General features: G+C 47.1%; 2 protein-coding genes across 9 annotated transcripts in view; one reads left to right on the top strand and one right to left on the bottom strand.

Moving 5' to 3' along the window:
* Positions 1-11259, bottom strand: part of URB2 (URB2 ribosome biogenesis homolog) — a 28050-nt gene extending 16791 nt beyond the window's left edge. For 2 of the 3 annotated variants that reach the window (XM_045437412.1, XM_045437414.1), the window contains exons 1-5: positions 11144-11253; positions 10419-10488; positions 9271-9415; positions 7118-7294; positions 2637-5958 (exon numbers count right to left, since the gene is read on the bottom strand). In XM_045437412.1, coding sequence (XP_045293368.1) covers positions 2637-5958; positions 7118-7294; positions 9271-9396 — 3625 coding nt within the window. In that variant the 5' untranslated portion in view covers positions 9397-9415; positions 10419-10488; positions 11144-11253. Of the gene's footprint in view, positions 1-2636; positions 5959-7117; positions 7295-9270; positions 9416-10418; positions 10489-11143 lie in introns of all 3 variants that reach the window. The other variant, XM_045437413.1, reaches the window with a different exon arrangement.
* Positions 11260-11346: 87 nt separating this feature from the next.
* Positions 11347-27899, top strand: part of TAF5L (TATA-box binding protein associated factor 5 like) — a 33231-nt gene continuing 16678 nt past the window's right edge. Inside the window, exons 1-3 of one of the 6 annotated variants that reach the window (XM_045437421.1) lie at positions 11347-11577; positions 21576-21720; positions 25840-25944. In XM_045437421.1, the coding sequence (XP_045293377.1) occupies positions 21579-21720; positions 25840-25944 (247 nt within the window). In that variant the 5' untranslated portion in view covers positions 11347-11577; positions 21576-21578. Of the gene's footprint in view, positions 11578-11798; positions 12396-21464; positions 21721-25839; positions 25945-27899 lie in introns of those variants that run through there. The other 5 variants (XM_045437415.1, XM_045437420.1, XM_045437418.1 and 2 more) reach the window with 5 other exon arrangements.

Raw genomic sequence — 27899 nt, forward strand, 5'->3', positions numbered from 1 at the left:
CTGAGAGCTCAGAGCCTGGAGCCTGCTTCAGCTTCTGTGTCTCCCTCTCTCTCTCTGCCTCTCCCCCACTCATGCTCTGTGTGTTTGTGTGTCTCTCTCTCAAAAATAAATAAATGTTAAAAAAAAAAAAAAAGTGCCATGAAACAAGGTGTTCCCATATTCTTTTACAAAATCAGTAGGGACACAGGAGCGGCATGGCACTTTTAGAGACATGAAAAGAACTCCAAACTTCCGGGTCTGCCTGTCGCAATCATCAGGCTGCTTCCCACTTAACGTGGGAAGGCCTTCTGATGTCGCCAGGGCGGACTGGTCCCCCAGGTCAGGGCATTCAAGGCCCTCTATAATCTGAACCCAGCCTACCTTCCCAGCCACATTTCAGCTCACAGACTATTCCACATTGCCAGAATACTTTCCCAGTCTTCGCTCACTACATAAGTATCAGGGGTGGAGGAGACCACAGGCTTTGATGGATAAAGACCTCAGCCCCAGCGTCCAACAAGGTGTAAGATCCTGGACCCCTGAGCTCTCCGAACCTCCATTCCCTCACCAGTGAAATGGGCAGAACCGCACCAACTCCTGTGGTTGGCAAATGAAGGAAAGAGCAGCGCGGGGCATCTGCCGTGCGGAGGGCTCGGCATCAGCACCCCCACCGTCCCCGCCTACCCCACCTACTCTTCGAAGGCCACTGCTTTCTGACGGTTTGCCCGCACACGCTCTAACCCACGGTCCCCAGGTCCGGGGTCCCGGAGAACGCTGCACTGTTCTGCGATCTGTGTGAACACCGGCTTACTTGATTACGCAGGTCAAAATCAACACTTCAGGGGCACGGGGGTGGCGCAGTCGGTTAATCGTTCGACTTTTGGTTTCAGTTCCAGTCATGATCTCACAGTTCGTGAAATCGAGCCCCGCAGAGGGCCCTGCGCCGACCGGTGGAGAGTCTGCTTGGGATTCTCTGTCTGCCCCTCCCTTGTGTGCACCCGCATTCTCTCTCTCAAAACAAATAAACTTAAAAAAAAAAAAAAATCAACACCGCATTCATCTCCAGAGTAGGACGTGGTTCCACGTGTGTATGGAGCATTTGTAAAAGCGACAGTTTCTCATAACTGAATTGAGGCAGCCCTCAGTAGGCACTCCTTCCAGACCTCTCACTCCAGTCCCTCTTCCAGACAAAGTCTAGCAGCTCAAGGAGAGGAGGCCCGGACCCAACAGCAACGCCTGAGCCTGCGGTCTGAGGGACAGTGGGGCAGGCGGCCTCGGTCCCCCGATTGCCACAACAGAGGCTCTGTCCCTGGGCTTCTAACCCTCAAGTCCAGGGACACACAGTCAGGACCTTGAGTCTCCCTCAGGTCGAGAGGGTTGGAGGGAAAGAGACACACACGATATTCTGTATAACAAAGGGGAAGAGGGGCCAGAGCTTCAGGCCACCCACTGCCATTTCTTGGATCACTCATTTAGGACACTGTAACCAGTGTTCGTCAAAGACTAAAATTCTAGCCTCCCCTAAGGTGAACACCGTTCCCTGAAAGAATCGCTGACAGAATAAGATAGAACATGTGACACCAAAGCCTTTTCAGTCAATCCACAATCAAGGCAGGGACAGAGAGGCTATTGAAAGGGGAGACAACGGCAGTGTTATTCTGGCCTCAACACTCCGGTTCTGGCACTGGTCCGGGCGGCTCCGCTTCCTACAAGGTCCTACTAAACGCTTTTGTGTCTGATCACGCCTGCAGCCCCAGCTGCGGCTCCCTCCCGCCTGTCACAGCTTTTCCCCCGGGACACAGAAGTCGGCATGCCTTCTGGGGGCTACGCCCGGCCAACACGCTCCCCAGTCTCACCTCTAAGGACTACCCTAACTAACCCCGACCCTCGGTAACAAAACCAAAAGAAAAGCAACCCACGGCAACCTGAAACAGAGACAAAGGTGGCCCTTCGACCTCGGGGACAGCAGCTATCAAATGCTTCTGCACACAGCCATTACGAGGTCTGTGGTCTTGACCGGCTGGCCCAGGAGGATGACATCAAACTAAAAGACCGTGAAGACAGCTGAGCTCCCGCCCAATTAGCACCCGCAGCCCGATGATGGCCAGGCATCACACTGAGACCCAGGGGTGGAAGTTCACTGAACTGCCTCGAGGAATTTTATGAGATTCCCTATAAACTATTTGCGGTTTTTTCTTTGACTTGGCTTAACGTCGCCTTCAGTTACTGAAGACGGCGGTGGAGATTGGACACGGGAAAGCCTACCAAGAAGAATGAAATTTATATGTTAACCAGCAGGGCCAGGACAGATAAAAGGCAAAAAAGATAAAGAGTAACAGATTTCAAAACTATAAACCAGAACAATGCCCCAAATAAGTAAAAAACTAAGATGTCAAACAACATACCTAGAAGGCCGCAATCTGTGTCGAAACCAGAACCATGAGCTTTCTACGGACAGAGAATGCAAACACTGGACATGAGTTCCTGGGAGCGGGGCAGCGGGGGGATTTTCTCACTGCCCACGGCATGTACCTTCCACAGTGAACAGCTGCTCCACGGGAGTGTGGGGTGGGGAGGGGCACTCACCTTGCTGGTGGCTTACCAGCTTTTACCAAAAGCTCTATGGTGCAGAATTAGCTCAAGAGAAAATACCTTACCCGCCAGAACTTTCGTCACAGAATGAAACACGGAGGCAAAAACAGAATCCTTCTTGGGATGGAGTTCTGGGGCCAAAAAGAACAGAGTTAAAAACCGCATGGCCGCCTGGAAAGACTGCTGGTCTCCTGCAAGGGCCGCTAACCCTGACAGCAGTTGAGAGTAAACGTTCTGGTAGAAGGCGGCATGGGAGGTCAGCATCTCGCCAGTCATTTGGGAACCCTGGGCCCCGTGTCTGGAGCGCTGGCCCACATCCGCCTCCAAGAGCGTGCTGACCGACGAGATGAAGGTGGAGGGAAGGCGCTGGCCCCGGGCCCCGCGTGCCCAGCACAGTTGCAGCACGGCTCCTGTCTGGACAATGGCCTTCTGCAGCAGCTCAGGCAGCGCTTCTGAGGCCTCATGGTGCTGCCTCCGCTCTTTGACCAAAGGCCCCAGGACTTGGCACAACTTGGTTAGAGACACCAGAAGGAGCTGCTGGCCCAGAGGATTCTGGTTTTCCACCTGCTTGCCTGACGGTGCTTCGGTGGACAGTTTGCAGAGGAATGCAATGATTTTCCCAAAATTGAGCACCAGGCTGAGCTTCACCTGGATAAGCATCTGCAGTAGCTGTTCCAAGAATGTCCCTGTCAGTTGGAGGAATTCCAACCAGGAGGGGTCATCCGCAGCCACAGAAAATCTACTACTGGCTCTGAACGAGGAGGTCAGCATGATCTCGAAAATCTCACTAGCGTACATGGTCTTGAGGACTGAGCGGGCACCTTTCCCTCTCTGCAGGTGGCCAAGAAGCCGGTAGCAAGTCTTCAAAAACCTGAGGGTCAGTGAGGAAGGGCAGGAGCTCCCCAGCCTGGTGACGGCCACGGACAGTAACAGAAGAAAGTAATGCACGTGATAGGGAGTCGAGAGGCTGTCCAGTTGCAGAGCAGAAATAACTTCCAACAATCCCAGGATGCTCTCTAATTGTTCTCCCTCCAGCTGAATGGGGAAGCCACTCTTGACCAAGGACAGTAAGTTTTGGGCAGTTTCTCCTTTTGGTTCTACACCTTCGGGTCCAACTTTTGCAAATCTGTTTTCCCAAAGAGCCACACCCGTGTGCTCCTTTTCAAAGAGCCAGGGCAGCTGCTGACTGAGAAGACTCGGGTCACCCTGGGCCCCAGAACACAGGATGCCCGCACAGCCTTCGGACAGGCGCATTAAGAAAGCAGAATGGAGGGGCTGCATTTCCGGAAAGAGAGGGCTGTGAAGGACGGCACTGGATATTCTTTCAAGTGTGAGGTCTGCCTCTTCTTCTGCTGAGACCTCCTGGGCTTTGCTCGTCGGTAAAGTTCTCAGCAGCACACTGGCCAGGGATCCCACATCATCCGGGCAAAGATAGGATATTAGAATTGTGAGATTCGACACGATCAAGTGCCAGTGAGCTACAGGGTACGTGAGCGCACTCACTGTCCCCACCTGGCCATCCCAGGAGGCGGTCGTCCCCCGATTCAAGCTTTCTCTGCCAGACCCAAGAATGTAGGCAGCATCACGCCTCAGAGTGCAGAGAGCTTCCTCAGACCGGAAACTAGTTTGCATTAAAGTCCTTTTCATTTTCTGCAGGTAGAGCTGTTCTAAGCAATACCTGCTGAGAGAGTCAAACCGAGCCACAAACTTTTCTATCTTCTTCCAGTGGTGCGTTTCTACACCGGGGAGCAACGAGGGGAGGTTTGCGGTCTCCACAGCAATGTCCATAAGAGCCCCGGACACAGAGCGATACTGGCTGCAGTTCATGCTGAGCATGGTGTCAACCTGGGCCCAAGTGTAAGAGAGCAGGAGTGCAGAGTCACTGACCTTCTGCAGCCAGAGCTCAAGCTCCGGGCCCGGGGGGTCCAGGAGAAGGTCCAGCAGGGGCTTCACGAGCTCCCGGAGCATCCTCTCCATGGTGCGCTGCATCCGCCTGATGACGGGCAGAGGCGTGCTGCCGTCCAGGCTCCTCATGTTGAACATGATGCAGTGCAGCAGTGAGCTCAGGGACAGCGACTTCAAGGCCATGTCGGCATCGCCCCGCAAATAAGGCAAGACCAAAGACTGGAACTTCTCCAGCACGAGCGACCACGTGTCCAAGATCTGACTCGGAGGCAACTCCAGGAGGCACTCGCAGAGCACCCGGGAGGGGCCCGCGGCCAGCACGGGCTGCCTCAGGGCCTCGGCGGCCGGGCGGCAGATCACCCCCAAAACCTCCTCAAACAGCCGTGGCACTTGTCGGAGCTTCGCGTAAGTCTGGAAGAGGGTGTGAAGAAGCGCCTCCTGTGCTTTTTTCGTTCGAGAGTCTGTCACTTCTGCGTCAATCCAAGCTGAAGCCAACAGGTCGTCGAGGTCCGGCTCCAAAACCAGATGGTTCAGAGACGTCAAAGCCTTGAGGCAGCGGAACCAGGCCGGCACGGACGCGTGTGAATGGTTTATCAGCAGCTCAGCCAAACGGCGGTAAAAGCGGAACTGAGCCTCTCCGTGCCGGATCCTGTCGGCGGCGATGTTGTAGATACCGCTGTGGGCCACCGAGGTCAGCAGCTGTTCCACAACCAGCAGTTCTGAGGTCCAATCCGATGCGGCCAGGGCGGCCAGGTGCTCCTCCTGCAGCTGTGCGATCCTCAAGCAGCCGAACAGCCTGGGGAGGACCTGGAAGCAGAGAAGCTGATTCCCCTCCCTGAAGTAAGAGTCCAGAAAGAGCTTATACAGCAAGGCCACTGAGTTGGCTACCACGGCAGCATGCAGTGACGGTTCACAGTAGCCCGTCTCCACCAGCCTGGCGATCACAGTGTCCGTAGGAGCGAGAACATTCTTCAGGGCCCCTATCTTCGCGTCACCTTGCTGCTGGTCCAAGAGCTCCTCTTTGTAGGACGAGAGCAACTCAGGCTGAAAGGCCCCACCTCGAAGCACGGCCTCAATCTGACTCTTCACATCCCGGCTCAGCGCCTGCCGCAGCTGGCCCTGGCCGGCCTGTGTCCACGGGCCCCCCGAGAGTAAGTGCCTCAGGACCAGGCAGGGCTGGAGCAAGTGCCCAGTCACCTCGCCAAAGGCACGTCGTGGGTTGACTTGCTGCTGCTGGATCAACAGGTAGTGACCAAGCGCCAGGTGAATGACTTCGAATAACTGGGCGACCTTGGCTCCTTCTGGCTGCCTACAGGCCAACCAGCACAGCTGGCTTAGCAACGCCACTAACAGCTCCTGTCTAGCCGTGTAGATGACGGCGAGGGCGGGTGTCGAGAGGATGCCCTGGCAACAGCTCAGCACGGCACACATACTTCTTTGGGATTCCAAAGGAGAGAAGTCAGCTATCCTCTCGTTTATGATCTGAGCGTTAAAAAAGCAAGAAAACTCATTACTACACCCACCCACACACAAGAAGAATACAACTGAATCAGTGAACTCACTCTTTGTCCTTATCTTGAGGAGGAGGAAATCCCCAGATCACCGTATCTAAATCAACTTGACATTCGCTTACTGCGCCAAAGGACAGCAGAGTACCTGTTTTAAGTCCTTCACACAGCCATCTCCTACCAATATAAATTCAGAAAAGGGGTCAGTGCCTTTGTAATTCTGCTGTCCCTTCTAAAGAGCTTGTTTTTCATAAGACTTGAACTCCAAAGATTACTTTTCCTTATATCCTGAGCTTGAAATTCAGCTTAGAAGTTATACGTGGACGGACAGTGGCTTTGGGCTATGATCCTATGGTCCAAAATACGTTTTTACAATTACACTTTATATTAAAAAAAAAAAAAAAAAAAAAAAGCAAAAGGTACTCTTAAAAGAGAAAAGCAGAGGGATGCCTGGCTCAGTTGGTTAAGCTTAGGTCATAATCTCACGGTTTTTGAGTTCAAGCCCCGCGTCGGGCTCTTTGCTGACAGCTCGGAGCCTGGAGCCTGCTTCAGATTCTGTGTCTCCCTCTCTTTCTGCCCCTCCCGTGCTCGCACTCTCTCTCTCTCTCTCAAAAATAAACATAAAAAAAAAGTTAAAAAAAATAAAAAAAAAAAAAAAAGGTCATCAGGGCCCCTGGGTGGTTCAGCGGGTTGAGTGTCTGACTCTTGATTTCGGCTCACGTCACAATCCCAGGGTCGTGGAATCAAGCCCAACGTCAGGTTCTGTGCTGAGTGTGGAGCCTGCTTAAGATTCATCCCCCTCCCCCTCCCGCCACCACCATCACTCTCCCCCGCTTGCTTGCTCACTCTTTAAAATTAATTAAGAAAAGGTAATCAACCACCACCCTGAAACAGTTCTAAGCTTCCCTTTAACATTAAATAACACAAAGTGCTTAGCACAGTGTAGAGCATACAAAACGCATTCGATAAGTATATTATTAAAATTCTAGTAGTATTATTTCCTTCTCTTTCTCTACCTTGATACTTCCTACATCTTGAATAATTAACCCCAAAATAAATGAGCCTACAGCATTAACAGAAATCAAGAGATGCACGTTAACACACACAAGATAACACGGGAAACAGATAATCACCTTGACTAGGGAAATCTGAAGGTTAATTGTCTTTCCATTCTTGAGGAGATTCTGCAGTTTTCTGCTGTGTAGAATATTATCTATATAGATCCAAAGCCTTTCAACAATGTCTTCCTTCAGTTCAAGTTTTTTCTTATAAAATGCAACCAATGACTGTCTTGCCCAATCAAGTAATACCTGAATTTGGAAGAAATATGCTCTGAAAATATATATTTTCTTACCAAGAAAGAAAGATGCTGAACATTTATAAGGATGTTCCATGTATAACCAAATCCAATTGCCCGAGAAAAAGCTGTCTTTTAAAACCTACCTTTAGTATCGAGGGCACCTTTTTGGGATGAGCACTGGGTGTTGTATGGAAACCAATTTGACAATAAATTTCATATATTGAAAAAAAAATAAAAATAAAAAAATAAAATAAAACCTACCTTTAGTAATATTATTTTATATATAATAGAATGTCCCAGTAACTTAAGATGCTTATTATTATAAAATCGATAAAAAGAAAAACTAAGGGCACCTGGGTGGCTCAGTTGCTTGAGCGTCCAACTCTAGATTTCAGCCCAGGTCATGATCCCAGGGTCGGGCTCCATGCTGAGAAGGGAGCCTGCTTGGGATTCTCTCTCTCTCTCCCCTTCTGCCCCTCTCCCCTGCTTGCTCACTCTCTCTCAAAAAAAAAAAAAAAAAAAAAAATAAGTAAGTAAATAAATAAACAAAATAATAAAAACAGAAAACTAATTTTGCCTTCATTTGAGGCCAATAAAAAGTTTCAAGTGAAACTCTAAACGGTTTCTTCTAACTCTTCTCGAGTTATGCTAAATTTCAAAAGTTAGAAGCACAACAATTGCTCAGAATGGCCGCTCAAAATGAATCACACCCAGAAGCAAAAACAGAGTCAAAAGGCAGAGGTTTGTATCCTGGCTTTCCCACGTTACCTGTAAAACCTCTAGGCCTATTTACCTCATCCAGAAGACGGAGACGGTCTTCTGAGAAATAATGCACGGGTGCTTTATACAGGGGGGGTGGTCAGACATGCATAGTTTCCATTACTGTAACACGTTCATCAAAGGGGTGAGGTCTCAGGTCATGACAGGAGAAATGTTGTAACAGTATGAACAGTGACAGATGCTAAAAGGGAAAATAGTTCTCAGCCTAAGACTACGGAGACCTTGATCCAACCGCCACTGCTACTTCCGCCTTCGGCTCACCCTGGGTAGCACCTGCCAGGTGACTATCAAGCGGCTAAGATGATTCTCAGGTGCAGCCAAATTTAGAACCCACCAGATGTGAGACCGCTCTACATCCTGGACCTCATCATCATCTTAACAGATGTAACCCATCTTTGATGCATTTTGTGCTGTCTTCTTTAATACTAGCACATGGGTGTGTGTTAACACGGTTTCATGAGTTCAACATCCTGGTGTCTCTAGTATATTAACGGGATTTTGTTTGTTTGTTTTTTGCCAAATAAGCTTGAAAAATGTTAACAAGACATGCCTTTCTTGGTTCCTAATCTACTTCTAGAATGGCTTACTACAGATACTAAAGCTTCTCTACTTCCCACCGGATCAAATTCCAAAGCTGTTTAACAAATCACCAAAAAGCAGTTGCTTATGGAGCATTACCTTGGATTCACAAACAAATGCAGCTACCTACAGACTCGGATCCTAATTTTTGTAACCCAGTTCCCAATTCGTTCACTGATGCATACAGTTGATTTGAAATATGAGAGGCGTTTCTTTTTTTTTTTTTTAATATGAAATTTATTGTCAAACTGGTTTCCATACAACACCCAGTGCTCATCCCCACAGGTGCCCTCCTCAATGCCCATCACCCACTTTCCCCGCCCTCCCACCCCCCATCAACCCTCAGTTGATTCTCAGTTTTTAAGAGTCTCTTATGGTTTGGCTCTTTCCCTCTCTAAGAGGAGTTTCTAAACACACACAAAATACTGACTTTGTAACAGAAAATCTTTGTTAATGAAATATTTGACTCATTCATTTTTTTTACTGATGCTACTTTTAACCTCTAACCACGTTTTATTTTCCGACCTTTTTTCTTTTTAAATTTTAATTAAATTTCAACACATAATTTATATAAGTGACTGTTCTTTTTAGTAGTAAACAAAAAAGTAAATTTCACATTAAACTTACTTGCTCTTTATTTGGAAGAACGCACTGGTGGGAAATCCAAGCAAAATGAGCTAGTTTTAGTTTATCTTCCCAAGAAGTTGTCTTGCTTTTGAGCTTAAAGGAAATGCCAGAATAAATAGCAGCCATTGCTACACTTTATCTAAAATTTAAAATGGAAAAAAAAAATATTATATTAAGGCCAAACTTAATAGGCACCAAAAAAGAACATCATGTATCTTATTATCTACATAATACATATCCCTTGAAAAAAAATTTTAAGGAACTAAAATACATCAACAGAGTTATTGGGCATGAATCTATACATAAAATGCTTTAGCCCATGAGTTTTCTGGGGGAAATCGACAAAAGCAGGCATAAAAAGAATTACACTCACATATGTACCAGTATTCCTGCTGTGATCAAACATCATATCCTCCGATGTGAACGTGCAGGAATACAACTGGGCAAAACCCAAAGTATTCAAATTATTTGTGAAAGGAGATCCACGTGAGGTTTTAGACTGAAAATGTCTGCATAAATCACCTGCAACTATGTATCATCTATATGACTATCATCTATGTGACAAGCTCCACTAGTTTAGAGAGAGCAATAAGCAATCTTTGGAGAAAATATTTCACCAAGTAGAAAAGAAATATAGTATAAAACCAGTCCCAACAGACGTACTGTTATTTCAGCTGCAACAGTAACTTTCCACTGTAACTTTATTCTGTTTATATACATGTAAGCTTATAGACAGGCTCTGCTTCCAAAGACTCGATACAGTTACACAATTGAAACTATAAAAATGAGATATAAGAAAATTATAAAGGAAAGCAAGCATACTGACCAGCTATAATTCCATAAGACTGAAGTAAATATAGCTTTGAGTTTCCCAAACGTCATTTAAAAAAAAAAAAGGCGGAAACCTATCACATTAAGTCATATTCATTATACACAAGAAAACAAGTTCCTCAAAAGTGAACCATTTTCCTACTCGGTACTGAAATTAAAATACTGTAAGTAAAATCAAAATAGGACAATACCAAAAAAAAAAAAAAAAATCGCAGTTTCCTGATTCTGACATACTACCAAAGGGAAAGAATTTGCTATGCCAAGGGCTGGATCACTTGCATTTCTTCAATCTACGGAGCCTGAAATCCTAGATCTACCTTCAGAATTATACAAGGAATGAGCGACCACCACGGTAAGGACACTAATATCAGCACAGCATCCTTCCCTCTATTAGAGAACAGAAGAGTCAAGGGCTGTCAGCTTTCCCATTTTGTCAAGAGGTCCACACGTGCCCATTCAAAGAAGAACTTACTTGTAACTTCAGTGTGTCAGAAAGCCAACGTACCAGCTACAAAGTACTTAAAAAGTGTTGGCAGAATTGGTTACAAAGACCCTCTCGGAGGCTACCAACTTTCCGCTCCCGGTGCCATCCGGCGGCCTACGCGAGGGGGCGTGAAGACCACCAGGCCGAACGCGAAACCGTGTTAGTACCCACGCAAAGGGAGCTTAAGTGTGGCCACACTCGGAACCCCGCGGCGGATCATGAAAGCCAGCAACGAGAACCAGAGAGCAGCGAGGAGCGACGTAAGGGGCTGCCGAAGGAGCGAGCCCAGGCGGCTCTCCGCAGCGCTCGCTGTCCGCGGCGCGGGGACGGACCCGGGGCGGAGGACCCTCCCCGCTCAAGGAGCCCACCTCGAGGCCAACCCCGGATAGGGACGGCGGGCCGGGGCGTAGCGCCCGCCCCGCGGGGGAGGCTCACCTCGGGGCCGGCCCTCGGTGAGGGGCACACCTGGAGGACGCCCCCAGGGAAGCTCACCTCCCGCCCCGCCCCGAGCAGGGCGGCGGCGCGGCCGGAGGGCAGTCCCCAGGTTAAGGAGCTCACCTGGCGGCCAGCCCCGCTTAGGGACGGCGGGCCGGGGCGCAGCACGGTGGAGGCGGCCGCAGGTCCGGACTCCCGGACTGGCCCACCACGTGGGACCGGCCCCCGCGCTCCTTCCGCCCGACGCCGGCGGCGCGGCGGGGCGGGGCGGCGCGCACGCCAGGCATCGCCAGCAGAGCGCCGAGGCGCCTCGCCCATTGGTGGAGACGGTTGCGCGTTGGAGGCCCGAGCGGCCCAGCCCGCGGCCCGCTCCGTGTCAGTCAGTCATGGAGCGGCCGCCCATAGCCGCCGCCGCGGGGGCGGCAGGGCGCGGGGCGCGGGGGCCCGGCTGAGCCGGCCGTCGGAGCGAGACCCTGCGGCAGAGACGACGGAGGCGGAAGCAACCCGATCCCGGAGGCGGCGGCGGCGGGAGGAGCCGGAGCCGCCTGGGATGTTCAGTGAGTGCGGGGCGCGCGGGCGGGGAGGGCCGGGGGAGGGGGTCGCGAGCCGAGCGCGCGCGCGGGCGGGCGGGGGCCGGGAGGGAGGGCGCGCGGGCGGCGGCGCGGCGGCGCGCGGCGAGGCCTAGGCGGGGCGCGCGCCCGCAGCTCCCGCCGGCGGGGCGGTGGGGGCGGGGCGGGCGGGCGGGGCCGGCTGTGCGCGGGCGCGGCGGCCGCGCCTCCGCCCTCGGCCTGCGAGTCCCAGGCGGCCGCGGGCGGCGTGGCCTGCAGTCGGCAGCTACACCTGGAGGGCTCCGCGTTCCTGCTCGGGGTGGGTCCCGCCGGGGCGGCTGCCGGGCACCCGCCGGGAAGGGGTCCTGAGCGCTGGGCAGCCGGGGCAGGAGCACAGGTCCGCATCTCCTTTTCATTTAAGGAAAAAGGAAATGCCTTTTGGCCGAACTCACGATTAAACTTCGCACATGGTGCTTGCGGGTGGCCGGGTGTGAAATCGACCTCTGCGTGTGACAGGGGGGCGATCTCGAGTTAGACTAGTTGCTGCTGGAGGATACCGACCTGCAAGGCTGCCTTTGAGGTTGCTTAACTCATGACAGCAAGAGGTTTGTGCGCTTAGGCGGTACTCGCGAAGCTCCAGCCAGGGCTTTTTGAAAATGTATCAGGGGAGGCGTCGGTCCGAAGTCAGTTGATGGTTAGCAATAGTGGGTGTCATTTTAGACTTAGCGGAAGTGGAGGACTTGAAAGCTTCATGCAGTTCTCCCATCAGTTGTGAAAGTGTCGTTATACTGCGGATCTCGCAGCTTGTATGGTTCTGGGATCAGAAGGTAAGTCTGCCAATCCCATGCGGCGTTCGTCTTCAATTACCTAAACTCTGACCTTGCAGATTGAAATCTTGGAATGGGGACTCCCGCGAACAAGCCGTTGGGTGCCATGTCCGGAGGAGCAGTGAGGGTGGAGTTTGTCTGCTCTTTAGGTGATACAAGTGCGTGACCTACCTGAGTTGTGGGGCGGGAGGACACGGCGGCCGTTCCCCATGCTCACAGCCCTGCTTGAAAGTGAGAGTAGGAAAGGGAGTTTGTGCCACATCTTTAAACTTCCGAGAAACTTCAAGTAGTGGATGGCGCTTGACGACCCTGTAGACCTAAGGTTGAAACCATGTAACCTCTTTGAGCCTTAGCTTCCTCTTCTGTAAAACGACGTGAGGACTGATAACTTAAAACTAGGTTTCTTAAAGGGTGCCCCCCCCCCAAAAAAAAGGAATAAGGAATGTGAAAATGCCTGACATATAGAAAGCACTAAGTAGTAGCTATTGTCATTTCCTTTGGGGGAGAATACCTTTTAGATTCCTTGTGGGCCTAAATTCTTCATGTAAAATGTGAAGCCTGCTCACTTTGATTTGCTTTGCCAATTACAAATCCTTCTTGCCTCTGAAAATGCAGTGTTAAACTAGGAAGCCAGTGGGTGGGCTTGCCTTGAGTGTTTTTTCTTCATCATCAGACAATAAACCAGGTTCTTGTGTCTTGGAATGATTTTGTTGCTCCTGCCTATAAATGTGAGGTTTACATGTGCTTCTGTCCCTGTGAAGCTAGGCGAAGGCCTCACTTAACCGCTCAGTAACTGGTTTGGGGGGTTTTGTTCTTACAAACAAATGTCCTTCGTAACACCTGTGAAGGACATCCCAGGAGAAAGGGAAGGGGTTCTGGTTTGGATGATTGGTCTTAGCTGGAAGGGAGCCCTAGCGGTCCTCTGTTAAACCAACATCACCCAGTGGATGCTACTGGAAGTCTTTTCCAGCCTCTTTGCGTGTGAGGGGCAGCTTCCCAGGTAGCAGTTGTTCTGACCATTCTCTCAACGAGCAACTGGGAAGCCTTCACTGTTGTCAAGAAGCCTCTGCTTTCATGCGGAACCTTCTTGGGCAGCAGGACATTGTAAAGGGTCAGGGCCCAGACCCTGAAGCCAGGTGACCTGAGTTTCCATCCTGGCACTGTGAAACCCTAGGGTAGTGTCTAACTTCTCTGGGCCTCAGCTTTCCTATCCAAGGAATGTTACCTAGTTTCCGGGGCTGTTGAAGCGTACAGGAGATGATCTACGTGTGGCCCTTAAAATAGTGTCTTGCCAGTGGCATAGGCTCAATAAGTATTAGGTGTTAGCAGCGGTAGTGTAGGAACCAGTGTGGTGAGCAGTGAAACAGGTTGGTCCTGGGTTTGGCAGTGGACCGGGCTGAGCTGAGCTGTGTGGAGGAGTAGGCCTTAACCAGGTCGGAGTGCCAGTGCAGCGGGGGGTGCCTCCCGTCAATGGAGGAGTCTTGGCCAGAGCCCCTGACATGAGCAAGCGGGGTTGGTACCCACCAGTTAGGTAAACAAAGGTGGATCAGAGTAACCTAGAGATGACACGATGAAGGTTGATGATTTTTTTTTTTTTTTTTTTTTTTTTTTATCCTCCACGCTGGTGGACGCAGTAGAAAGGTTTTAAGCTGAGCACAGTTGCCATCAGATTAGCTTTTTGGAAAGATTGTGCCTGCAGTAGCATGGGGTTGGATTAAAAGTAGGGAAGGCCCATCCATCCACTTGTCCTGGCAGCTTTTTGTCTGCCTGTGACTCAAAAAGGAAAATGACTGCCTAGCAGACAGGCATTTCTTTCCAAATCTGGAAGCTTAGAGAGCATTCGCAAAAGGCACGAAGAAACCTTTAGATCATCCCAGGCAGCCTTACCTCTTAAAAGTTGTTTTCAAGGATATACTGGACATACCTGATTACGAGGCCAGGCTCCCCGCAAACATCTGTCTGTAAAGAGGGTGTCACCACGTGTTCAAGTCTTTCCTATTTATTACAGGGCACTCTCAGTTACTCTGTTTTTGAACAACAGGACGCTGTTTGGGAAATACATAGTGCACTACAAAACCTCAGTTGCTGCTAATTTGGTATGTTTATACAGTGAATCAGTACAGTCAGTGATGACTGAAACATGTTCCGCCCTCCTGAATACGTATTGATGGCTTCGGTTGGTTGAGATTTCCAAGGAGAGCATCGCGTGTGTGGATTCAAAAAGCATTCTTTCGCAGCTGATTTGGCAAACGTGAAGGTGATGTGCTCTAGAAAACGGAATTCAGTCGTTCAGAGGGGCTTAAGTGACCACAGAGACACTGATATGTGGAAGACGAAAGTGAAATAGAATAAAATTGTTTCATGAATTAACCTATTGCCTTTTATAATGTATTTTTATTTTATTTTTTTTTAATTTTTTTTTCAACGTTTATTTATTTTTTGGGACAGAGAGAGACAGAGCATGAACGGGGGAGGGGCAGAGAGAGAGGGAGACACAGAATCGGAAACAGGCTCCAGGCTCTGAGCCATCAGCCCAGAGCCCGACGCGGGGCTCGAACTCACGGACCGCGAGATCGTGACCTGGCTGAAGTCGGACGCCCAACCGACTGCGCCACCCAGGCACCCCTATAATGTATTTTTAAATACACGCAGGTTAATAAGTTAAAGATTACAAGCAGACATTTGAGTGTTTCATCTACAGCCCTCAAAGGTTTTATTTAAATTAATCTTCACAATTTCTTCTTAATTTTCTCATTGCAAGGGTATCATTGTCTTAGGTTTGAGCTTAACCTCCTATTTGGCCATTTCACAGAAATTGTTGATCTTTTTCTCTAAAACAGATTCCCTTTTCTCATTTTTTAACTTTTAGAAGGTTTAAAGAACATTGTGTACCGGCAGCGTTCAGAAAATATCATGGAGAACTTCCATTCATAATTCTTTGTTGAGCACTCAAATAAGCTCCTCTCCTGGTAAAATGTATTGAAATGTATCTTAGTCACCTTGCAGTGTTTGGTTATAATAAAAGGTAGTTGTGTCTTACTAGCAAAATACAGCTGACCTTTGAACAACACAGGTTTAACTGTGCAGTCCACTTATACACACATTTTTTTTTCCCATAAAGATAGTACAGTACTAGAAATATTTTCCTTATGGTTGTCATCACATTTTCTTTTCTCTGGCCTACTTTATTGTGAGAATACAGTATGTAATTCTCATACGAAATACGTGCTAATCGACTGTATTTGTTATTGGTAAGGTTTTCAGTCTACAGGATATTAGCAGTGAAGTTTTGGGAGAGGCAGAAGTTATATGCAAATTTTTGAGTGGGGGCTGGGCAGGGTCAGTTATGTTGTTCAAGGGTCAACTGTACTAACTTTTGGATATTTGGTAATTTAGTAATCAGAAGTGTTTTGCCCAACTTTGTGAATCAGCGTTTTTAGATGCTGATACATGAGTTTCACAAACTAACACCATGCTCTAGAACCGTGTTGTCCACTACAGTTAACATCGGCCACGTGTGGTTACTTAAATTTAATTAAAATAAAAGTTCAGTACTAGTCAGTTTAATTGCTCATTAGCCCTTTGTGACTGGTGGCTACCGTACTGAACAGTGCAGACTTAGAGCATTTTTATTATTGCAGAAAGTCCTGTACTGCTCTAGAATGAAAAATGGATATCATTCCACTTGAGACACATAAATGTCTTAATGTCATTAAATTGTTCCTGACGTATTCCCCCTATTCTCTGGGAGTAAACCATCCTTTTTTTTTTTTTTTTTTTCTTGTCTACAATAGTGTTTGCGAACAGAGCACGTATGAAAGTTTTCGTTCTGAAGTCGTAGTAAATGTAGATACCCATTCTTGTTCTGTACTCTTCCGTGTTAGTGAAGTTTTGATAGAAATAGTTTTTCTGTGCCGTAAAACACTTTTAAAGCAGGAGGCAAATATTTGTGGCTCATAAAAACTCAGAAAAATCACGAACCTACAGTAAACTGTCACGAATTCCAACAAACAGAAGCAAGACAGCACTCACTCTATTCTTCGTGTAAGTTTCAAAGGTAAGAAAAGCTCCACCCTCCCTCCGGGAAGTCTCCCGTCTGTCTGGGCGAGCTAAGGAACAGTGATGGCAGGATTGGACAACCTGCACTGGGGCAGAGGGATAGCAGTTTTAAACCTGGGAGTAGCATAATCAGATCTGTCTTCTACTCTGGCTGCATTCTAGAGGGTGGTTTGAGGTAGGGCCAGAGGTGGGGGGGGATATTGGAACATTCCAGTTGAGAAGGGATTTGTGCTGTCACATTGCAGTGGATGGGGTAGCAGCAGTGGCTGCAAGAAAGAATTCTATATACAGTAGGAGCTGGTGGCCTGTTAGAAATGAGAGGGAGAAGAAAAATCTCAAGACGATGGCTGGGTTTTTTGCTTCAGTGGTAGATGATGGCATCACCAAGCTGGCTAGGAGCAGTAGGAGAAGGAAGAGGGTTTGAAGGAAGACAGTAAATTTGAGCACGTTGAACTTAGATGTTTGCAGCATCTAGGTAGAGATGTCCCTCAGACTGGAGCTCAGGAAGGTGGTCCGACTAGAGACGGTGTGAGTCTTGTCTGAGTAGAGTCATGATGTAGGGAATGTGAAGAATGAGAAGCAGACCAAGAATGGGGGAGGGGGAGCGACCAAGGGAGAGGGAGCTTCAAGGGAGGAGGCGCGTTCAGCAGCCAAGAGACCTTGTGGGGTAGTGTGGAAAGGGACTGTTTGATTTGGCAAGAGTTGAGGAATCTCAAGTCTTAGTAAATAGCCTGCTGAGGTGGGAAGCAGGGTCAGTTGGTTGGATAAGGAGGCTGGTGCCGTTTTGGAATGGCTGGGTGAGAAACTAGGGAAAGAAACTAGTTGGTGAGAAAAAACATCTGGAACATCGTAGAGGTCCCAGCTGATGTTGGAGAAAAGCAATTCCTAGGGGCACCTGTCCACCTAGTTGTGTGAGTTCTGCTCCCCATCCCCCTCCCCCCCCCCCCAGCCCCAAAGAACCTCCAGGTGCTGCATTGCATCCTGAGCCCTCAGCACTGAGCCTTATCTTCGTGCCGTCTGTTTCTTGGGGCACCATAAGAAAGAGCACAGCTTCTCGTTCAAGTATATTCGTGTCAGTCTGGGAGCACAGATCGAATATGAAAGGCCATCGTAATGTTAACATTATATGAGGTATTAACTAAAACTGAGTGTAATGTGGCTCACTTGTCATCTGTGCTTTATATTTTCACAAAGGTAATTGAATACACTTTACCATGATGATTAATGCAAAAGCTAGCTTTCTAAATCCTCCTTCGAATGACCTTTTGATAGATACTGCATCTATAGTACTGCAAGTAAAGAAAAAAGAACTAATATATCTGAGTACCCAGTAGGCACTTTACATGCCATTTAACAAAAAATGCACAATCATTTTTACCTGTTTGAAGCCTAAATGTATAATTGGACTACTTTTGCTTCAAAGCACGCTCACACACACCCCTAGCCACCTGCCAGTGGGCTCATTTAGGGAGCTGATTGGAGAATGGTGGTGGTGAGTTTTCCTGGATTTATTTTGATGTTTTTTGTTTTTTAATTTTTATTTTTGAGACAGAGACAGCATGAGCAGGGGAGGGGCACAGAGAGGGGGAGACACAGAATCTGAAGTGGGCTCCAGGCTCTGAGCTGGGAGCACAGAGCCCGACGTGGGGCTCGAACTCATGGAGCGTGAGATCATGACCTGAACTGAAGTCAGACGCTCAACCGGCTGAGCCACCCAGGCGCCCCTGCCTGGGTTTATTTTGAACTCACTCAAAGCTGCCACCTTACCCAGGAGGTGCTGTGCAAGCAGTAGTCTGTTGGCCTTTCATGGAATTGTGAGTCCTTCGCCCACCTAGCCCTTGACTTGGTGGGCTGGGGGTGTCTCTCCTAGCACCCCTCACCAACATGTATGTTTGAACATAAGTGGATGGGGTTAGGTTGCAGTCTGTAACCCATAAGAAATTTACTTGGCTGCAGCCCCATCTTCTTAAGAGTGTGCCTGGGTTCCAGGTGTCTTTGCCTCTCCCTATTTCTGAAGTTAAATATCAAGAGTGTGGCTGTGGTTTTTCCTGGGCTGTTGCTACTTCGAGACAGGAAGATGGTCACGTCTTGATTCTATGTAGCAACTTTGTTAAAGTATTAGTTAAACAGTATGCAACTATTGATATACGAGAAATAGATACATATTGTGTCAGAATCCCCATTTTAATTTCTAGAAATACAAATATGGTGTGAAAAGAAAGGTATGCAGTCATCTGTTTTTGCCTTTAAAAGTTAAGATATTATGTAAAACGGAATGTTGTGGGAAATCTTGAAGTTTTAACAAAGATGGAATTGTATCCAAATTTACTTTAAATTTAAAAGATTGTGTAATTCTGGGAATAGCTAAGCAAGTAACTTGAAATTGCAGTGTTCGTCTCATGTCTGAGTCTCTCAAAAGACAGGTCTATTTTAAGGAGTTCTCTCTCTCTCTCTCTCTCTCTCTCGTGTCCATGTATGGGTATTGGTATTACGGAAATCAGTAGGGGGAGGGGAACTGGTTTCTCCACAGAACTCTTCATTATTTATCTATTTCATCTGAAATATGTGTGCATTGGAATCAAATTCAGTTAAGTCGATTGGATCATGTCTCTGGTATTTCTGTTGAGTGCAGTTGTAAAAGAGAGTCAATGCCAGCATTCTTGCTGTTAAGGTCCTTGGCCCTACAGTTGGCTCACCGCCCACCCTCAGGAAAGGTCCCTTGTCATACATAGTGGTTTGGGTTCAGAGAAACTGCCATTTGGGGCAGCTAATTGAGACAGATTCGTTAGAATCGAGTTTCTAGCAATTCCCAAATATGGCCATTTTTTTTTTTTTTTTTTTTTTTTTGCTATTGTTCATTCTCCTATTTGCTCTTCCATACCTTTCATATTTTGTCCCCTCCTCCTCAGATGTGCATAAGCCTGGCCCCTCTGTGAGGACACGTGTCATTGCAGGGTCTGTTCTCTCTGTCGGTTTTTCTCTTCCACATGCACGGTTTCTTCCCATTAGAGAGGTGATCTCTTACTCCCACCTTGTTTGGAGCACTAAGGGACACCCATTGATATAAGCATGCATTCCCGTGGTGACAAGAGATTGGCAGTAGGAAATCTGAAAATGTTAGTCTCGGCTAAAACACAAGGAATCGGGCTGCTTTCGAAGAGTCTGGGGACTCTGAGCTCTTGAAGTTAGGTTGAAAGCAGCTTTAGCAAGCATCCTGGGGCATGGGGGCGTGGCACAGGTTGGGAAATTGGGAGCTGGTTGGATTTGACTAGTCCTGACTTTGGGCCAGCCTGGGAAAGGGCAGCATCGTCACAGTCTCTGTGTGCATTTCATTGTTTTTCTCTAAATATAACATCAAATCAGAATCTCCAGGGCTGAAATTATTTACACACACAGTCACAAGAGGTTCTAGGTATGGCCAGGTTAGAGAACCAGAGAGAATCGCTGACACAGTCAAAATGATACAGTAATACCTATTAGTAATCTCCAAAAAACAATTATCTACCTTCATTGATGGACAGATGAATGCTTAGAGCAGTGTTCCTGGTTGACATTCCTTTGCCCTTCCTTTTTAGCGAGTGATATTGTACTGTCTTTGGTAATCCAAAACTGAAATGCATGGGGGATATAATTTTTCTATAAATGGAGTTAAACATATTTATAGTTTCTACATATTTATGATGTCCTAACATTTATATTTTTGTATAGATGTATATGTTTTAGTGCGTGTATCCCCAGCCTTCCCTGTTTGGTCTGTTGTCTGACTTTTCCGGAATTGAAAAGCAGACCTTCGGAGTTTATTTTAAAAGGGCCACCACAAATCAGTTCGGAAAGAAAGAAATATCTTTGCAAATGACTTTAGAACAGTTTGTTGCTACGGTATCTGTGTAAATGTTTGGTTATTCACCACACATTATACACTAAAATTGCAGACAGATAAAATTAGATGCAAATAAAATATTTTGAAATGTTTAAAGGGGAAAAAAAAAAAAAGGCAGATTTCTGGAACGGGAAGAATTTCAAATCCTAAAAGATAACGGAGGAAATCGCAAAGAAGGCCAGTGCATGTCATTGAAACAAAAAAACTCAAACACACCCAAATGAGTTACCCAAAGCGGATCTTCCACAGAAAACATTGGGAGCCCTTGGTTTAGAGAAGATCGTGGTGATAGGGACAGTCCCACGTGTGTGGCTAATGTTACATGCGCTCCATTTTTACGTGACCGAAGGGAGCATGCAGAACTCATCGGGGTCATTGGCCACATGGACTACAGTGCCGTGTACTCCTGGCAAAGTAGCATCTGAGACCATGGCACGTCCCGTTACTCGTTATAATCAATGTAGTAGTCAAGGGAAATAGTCCTTTGGAGGGGAACCCTCAAATTGGCTTGAATTATCGAGTCATTTACCCCTCTTTGGTGCACTTCATTTCCTTTCCTTTCTTGTATGAATCCGTGAGACGTTTCCGCGTATACATACTCTCTCACCATGTTGGTGCTTTTCTGTGCCCGAGGCTATAAAGAGTAAGAGAGGTCAATAATGTGATTACAACGAAAACACATTACTCAGATCTTGGACGTGGTGCTGCCAGCCTTCTCCTGTTTGGGAAAACACAGCCATCCTTTCCTCCCTATTAATTTCTCACTTCCTCAACATCTATTCATCCAGTTTCTGAATTTCTCAGATCTTCGATTTTGCACTGCCTCCAGCCCGCTTTATTCGCTGGTTCACTGCCAACTAACACCTCTCTCCCCGAGTAGGCAGGAGAAATAAAAGACTCTGGGATTGACCTGCCCCCCTGTTAGCAACCCTGATGAAAAAGCTCCACCAGAAAGAGTGAAATCATAGTATAAAATGAAGTTTGGGGGGGGGTGGGAATCCATGGGGTGTTATCCTCAGTGACATTCCTGTTGTCCGTAATTGAAGGTGACCGTATGACTATCGAGAAAATGGACAAAATGGAGAGTGCCCCAGGTTAGTAATGAAGGAACTTTGTTTTGTCTCAACTAGGTCACTTGCTTAGCCACGTGGCTAGTCTGTCTCCTTATTTTACCCATGTGATGTCCTCGTTGGGTTGGACGATCTCGCAAATGCCTCAGTGTTCTGTGGTTCCCTCTGAAGGTCATGAAACGAGTGCGTACCGAGCAGATTCAGATGGCAGTGTCCTGCTACCTCAAACGCCGGCAGTATGTGGACTCCGACGGTCCCCTAAAGCAAGGACTGCGGCTGTCACAGACTGCTGAGGAGATGGCAGCCAACCTCACAGGTACCCGCGGGCCCGCTCTGGGGGTGGGCCGGAGCGTCCGTGACAGGTCACACTTCTCCGGAGGCCTCGGTGGGCACCGCCAGATGATGGTGCTGGCCTTCAGAGATGCTATCTATCCTTCAAAGCCGCTCCTAGAAGCCTCATGTCGTAATCCATCCCGCCTCGGAATTCTAAGTGGTTTTGTCTGTATCTGATGTTACGTGCGACCTGTCCTTCTGTGAACTCCTATGCCACAGGACCCGGAGGGCCAGGGTTTCTGTCCCCTTCCTGCACTCATCCCTCTGCTGTAGCCCGGAGCCTGGCCCACGGGAGTCAGGTTTGCTGGGTGAACGAATACTTTGGGACCAGTGGTTGGAAAGATTGGCATCCTAGATATGCTCCTGAGGTTCTAAGTTTGGGTGTTGTTTCTTGTTTTGAAATCAGATGCTTTTTCGGGGGGGGAAAAAAAAGTGTCTTAAATCTGTCCAGAATAACAAACACTTATTACTTAGCTATGCTGTCAGTTTGGTTTTTATGTAATAGAATTTTCTTCTATCGGATTCATGTACTAGAGATTTGGGGGGAAAAAACGAATGGCTGCAGTGTTTTTAGGGTGACTGTGCCCTTTAACGGCTGCAGGTGGAGTTCGACGTTGCAGTGACTTCTCCAGCACAGCCCTGATTCCTCTTATCTGCTCAGACTGGACTCTTCTCTTTTTTATTCTTGCATTTCGTTCTGCTCTTCTGAGTATCTGCCTCCACCTCCTCCTTCCCTTAGTGGTTTCAGCCTCCATACTGGTAGCAGCAGCTCCCTCTGCCTCCCTGTATTACCTCCAAAATCATGAAGCCAGACCCTGCGTGCTCTTAGGGTATGTTGCCATTGCTGTAGAGGAAGAATGACGGGACAGTAAAAACCTGAGGGTGTCCTCAAAGGGGTGGTTCCTGACTCCCCCCTGAGACCGTAGAAGTAGCCCAGTCAGGCATGTGCCTTCCTGTTCCTCAGCATCAAATCCACTCCGTTCTTCCTTTCTTTCGGACTGGGTTACCCTCGACAAGAACGGAGCCAGATGACAGACGTGGAATAAATTACTAAATGCCTTATTATTTCTAGCAGGATGGCCAGTTTATAGCGCCAGAGTAATTCCTTGTAAACTTGCCATCATAGCCCTTGGTGTGCATTAATCATCTCCGGCTGCCCTGTGTTCATTAGAACCTGGGAACAGGAATTCTCTGCAGTTGTTGGTAGAAGATAGAAGCAACAGCTATTACACAGACTTCCAGAACATGACTCTTAGTTGCCTTAGTTAAGACATAATGGCTTCCTCGGAAGGTCTCTGTTGTCCCTGGAAAACCACCAGGAAATGTGAGAAACATGAAATGTGATCATCCTAAGATTTTGTCCGAGGTCTTTCTGTCAGTTGAGCAATCTGAATAATATTATGTCTTCATTCAGCAGACCACCTATTGAATATCTGCTATTTCCAGGTGCTGAAAAGTCCTAGAGATAACTAAGGTTTGATCCTAGCTCCTAAAGAGCTTAACATTGTAGCCAGGAAATGAGGCAGATAAATCACTGATGATAGGAGGGTATGATGTAGTAAGTTCCGCAAAGGGGGAATGCCTCAGGTTCTGTAGGGACAAAGACGATGGTCGTCTCAATTAGCCTAGCAGGTCAAGGATTGCTTCCCAAACGTCTCATGGTTGGGGCACCCGAGCGGCTCAGTTAAGCATCTGACTCTCGATTTCAGCTCAGGTCATGGTCTCACCATCATGAGATCAAGCCCCGCATCAGGCTCCACACCAGACATGGAGCCTACTTAAGATTCTTTCTCCCTCTTCCTCTGCCCCTCCCCCACTCACATATGTGCACTCACGCTCGCTCTCTCTCTCTCTCTCTCTCCCCCCCCTTAAAAATTAATTAATTAAAAAGGTCTCGTGGTTCCCAGCATACAGTCAGGGGTTAGTAAATAGAAGGGGTGAGCTAGGTTTCAAAAGAACCATGAGGAGCTCACCAGGGACCAGTGGAAGGAGGGTATCTAAATTCTCAAATGCGAATTATGGAAAGATCACTTTGGTGGCTGTGGTGTTTGGGGAAGGCCCAGAGTAGAACCAGGGAAACCACTTACAAGGCCACAGAATAATCCAGTGAAAAGCGAGGACGACCTGAGTTAAGGACGCGGTAACAGTGGAGAGGAGAGGAAAGATTTGAGGAAACTATAGGACTTGGTGACTGGTTGACTCAAGTGGGGAGCCTCAGGGAGGACAGAAAGGAGTCCCCTTCTTCCCTGTGCAGCACAGTCTCCTGCTTTAGGCTGTCGCTCTGAGTTCCAGTGGGGCACACTGACTTCTCATCCGTACCCCCTCCCTGTACATTTTATGTTGTGGCTGCTTCAGACCCGCTGCATTAGATTCCGCCCCTACATTATATTCCATCTTCTGAAATCTGTTAATGTTTCAGCCAGATTATTAACGATGGCTCCCACAGCCCCCAGCCACCTTTCCCCAGTGTCTCCCTCCTCCCACAGAAAGGGTGAGGGAATGTCGTTTTTCTTCTTAGGAAGCATAAATTCATAGCATGGAGACTAAGGTCATGTCTACGTACTGAATATTAAGACTCCAGCCTTCTTGGGGCGCCTGGATGGCTCAGTTGGTTTTAAGCATCCGACTTTGGCTCAGGGCATGATGTCGTGGTTCATGGGTTCGAGCCCCGCATCGGGCTCTGTGCTGACAGCTCAGAGCCTGGAGCCTGCTTCCGCTTCTGTGTCCCTCACTCTCTGCCCCTCCCCCACTCATGCTCCGTTTCTCTCTCTCTCTCAAAAATAAACAAACATTAAAAAAAAAAAAAAAAAAGAATTTAAGACTCCAGCCTTCTTGCCCACATTCTGTTGCCCAGAATACTAGTAGCCAGTCACATATCCTTCAGGAAGGTGATTACAGATTCTTCCCTGGTGAATCTGACCTGCCCAAGACAGAAGACCTACAAAGACATTGACATTGGCAAATAGCACATCCAAGTCATGCTGGGTGATAAGCATACGAAGTTTCTGTCAGCTCTATAGGGCCTCACTTTCAGCCATGAAAGAACCTACCATACCCTCTGTGAAAAGGAGATGTGGAAAGAAACCGTGAGAAGCAATTTGGATGAAGCAGACAGCTGAGAGAAGAAAACTTCAAAAATACCTTCAATGATCGCCTCGAAACAAGAAGAGAATGCTATTTTTCAAAAACAAAGAACATTCAGAGAACAGCAAGAAATTTGATACATTTAACTACAGGGTAGTAAAAATGAAAAATCAGTAGGAAGGCGGAAAGTTGAGGAAGCGAGATCTAACCTTGAAATCGTAGGGTTTCCAGGGGTGCATAGCTGGCTCAGTTGGTACAGCGTGTGACTCTTGATCTCGGGGTCGTTCGTTTGAGCCCCACGTTGGGCCTGGTGCTTACTTAAAAGGAGGGGGGGTGGAAGAAGAAAGAAATAGTAGGGGTCCCAGAAAGAAAACGGAATCACACAATTTCTCAGAACCAAGAGACGTGAGGGGCCACCTGGATGGCTCAGTCGGTTAAGTGTCTGACTTTGGCTCAGATCATAATCTCACAGTTCAAGCCCCGCATCGGGCTCTCTGCTGTTAGCACAGATCCTGCTTCAGATCCTCTGTCCCTCTCCTCTCTCTGCCCCACCCCCGCTTGCTCTCTTTCTTTCAAAAATAAATAAACATTAAAAAAAAAGAAAAAAGAACCAGGAGACATGAATTTTAATTGAAAGGGCCCACTAAGTGTTCATCACGATGGTTGAAAATAGACCCACACCAAGGTACCTCCTTGTGGGATGTCAGAACATGGGGTCAGATGCTTTCAGCTAGGTCTCTCATGAATTTATGGACCTGTCCTCTCACTCACCTTTCTCTGTGCTTTATACCTTTTCATTCCTCCACTGTCATTCTATTTTGGGTATCAGGAAGGAGAGGAGATACATAGGTGTCATCACTTGGTCATATTTAACCAGAAGTCCCAGCATACTTTGAAAACGTACTGAAATGCCCATTGCTACTGATGCGTACTCAACACCCTCGTCCATCCATCCTGCCACATATTGGATTAATAATTGTGTTTCCCATCTCCATCTCGTGTATCTTTTCCGCCTTAGTCCAATCCGAATCCGGTTGTGCCAACATCGTGTCCGCAGCCCCTTGCCAGGCAGAGCCCCAGCAATATGAAGTACAGTTTGGACGACTACGGAATTTTCTCACTGGTAAGTACTCAGCACTAGGAGCTACTTCTTATCAAGAAAGAATCATGCACATTTCCCTCAGAACCTAGTATATTCCAGGTATGGTGTACATAGTAGAGATTCCAAGGTGGTTTCGCACAGCCCTTGTACTCAGTATTACAATCTATTGGAATTCGTAAGAGACTTAAATCGCAAGGTTAAAGTGTGCAAGAACCAGGGCTCCAGATGTTTTGTTCACCGTTTTATCTGTGGCTGTCAGCAGAGTGACTAGAACTTGGGTTGAAACAGCAAAAGCTCAATCAGCCGTGTAGAGAAACATACTTAAATGTAGAGAATTTGAAATGTACATTGAAATTGCTGTTACTAATATAGCACATCTCAGGATGAGCTTTTCCCCTTATTTCCCCTTATTTCCCCTTATTTCCCCAAGGCTGTTGTTCTCATGAATCAGCAAGATAAAAAATTAGAAGTAATTTAGACCATTCATGGGTGGTGTAATGACCACTAGAATGCAAAATCAGTAGATACGAGTTCCAATCAGTTCTGTTAACTCCCTGTATGACTTTTTAAATTAATCACTTAAAAAAAAAAAAATGGAGTTGCTTGGCCTCTCTGGGGCTCTGGTTTCCTTGTATTTGAAATAGTAAAGGCGATTCAAGGGGCCCCTGGGTGGCTCGGTCGGTTAAGCGTCCAACTTCGACTCAGGTCATGATCTCACAGTTCGTGGGTTCGAGCCCTGCACCAGGCTCTGTGCTGACAGCTCAGAGCCTGGAGCCTGCTTCGGACTCTGTGTCTCCCTCTCTCTCTGCTCCTCCCCGACTCATGCTGTCTGTCTGTCTGTCTGTCTCTCTCTCTCTCTCTCTCTCTCTCTCAAAAATAAATAAACATTAAAAAAAATTTTTTTTTTAAGAAAAAGTGATTCAAAGGTATAACCAAGTGTTCTCATCCATCCAGTCCTAAGATGACTGATTATACTTTTAATGTTGGAAAGATTATTGCAGTGAGGGAGACCAGCTTGATTCAGGTTATTAACCAAACTTTCTTGAGTACTTTCTTCCTACATGATACCTTGAAGTACAAGAAATACAAAACTCTCTGCCCTCAAAGGATTGAGAGTAACTGGCAGGTAAAATGGTTAATAGTAAATGTAGTTAAAACTCTTTGAGGTTGTTTTCTTTTTTTTTATTTGAAAAATCCTCAATAATAATCTTTAATGGTAAAGATGCATATAATGCAATCAGTTATAAACCAAAATAATACATCTAGTTTTATTTCACTTAGGGTTGTCCTGATTTTACTTGACCTTTAATAGTTTGTATTTTAAAGGAGAGATTCCATATTTCCTGTGTCCTGTGGTTGGGGAAAATGACCAAAATGTTACAGGGAATAAACGTTACGAAATAAAACCTTAGAGCGGGTTATCTTATCAGCCTCAGAGTTGTTGATTGATGGAATTCAGAAGTATAGTCTTTTAAATGGTAACAAAAATGAAAAAGTCATGAAACTTAAAGGTTTAGTAAAAAGAGTCTATTATGTTTAAACTGAAAAGAAAGAAATTCCATTAATATCCTCATATCATATGAATGTTAAATATCTCAGAACAGCAATCAGCTGCTCTCTGTCTCCAGTAAGGATTAAAAAAAAAAAAAAAAACAAAATTGAATTTATAAGGATTTCATTCAGAGGTAAGCAAGAACTCGGAGATAATTTAATCATTGGCATTCGCTTTGGAGGCTTAAAGTAGTATTTCAAAATTTTTAATTCAGTCTTTAGAAAGACGTTTTACTCTGTTTTTAAAATAGGGCTCTATTTCTCTCTCCACGGTAGATTTGTCTCTCTGTGCTATTGGTGGGAAAGCTGGTTTGGAAGGGAATGCCTAACTCTTCTCAGCCTTTCTCTTTGATCCATTCAGCCGATATTTATGTTAAGCAGTGGTATTGCAATAGAGAGTATTGATGTGGAGCCCACCGTCTAAT

This window comes from Leopardus geoffroyi, chromosome D2 (genome assembly GCF_018350155.1).
Source record: "Leopardus geoffroyi isolate Oge1 chromosome D2, O.geoffroyi_Oge1_pat1.0, whole genome shotgun sequence".
NCBI classification, from domain to species: Eukaryota; Metazoa; Chordata; class Mammalia; order Carnivora; family Felidae; genus Leopardus; species Leopardus geoffroyi.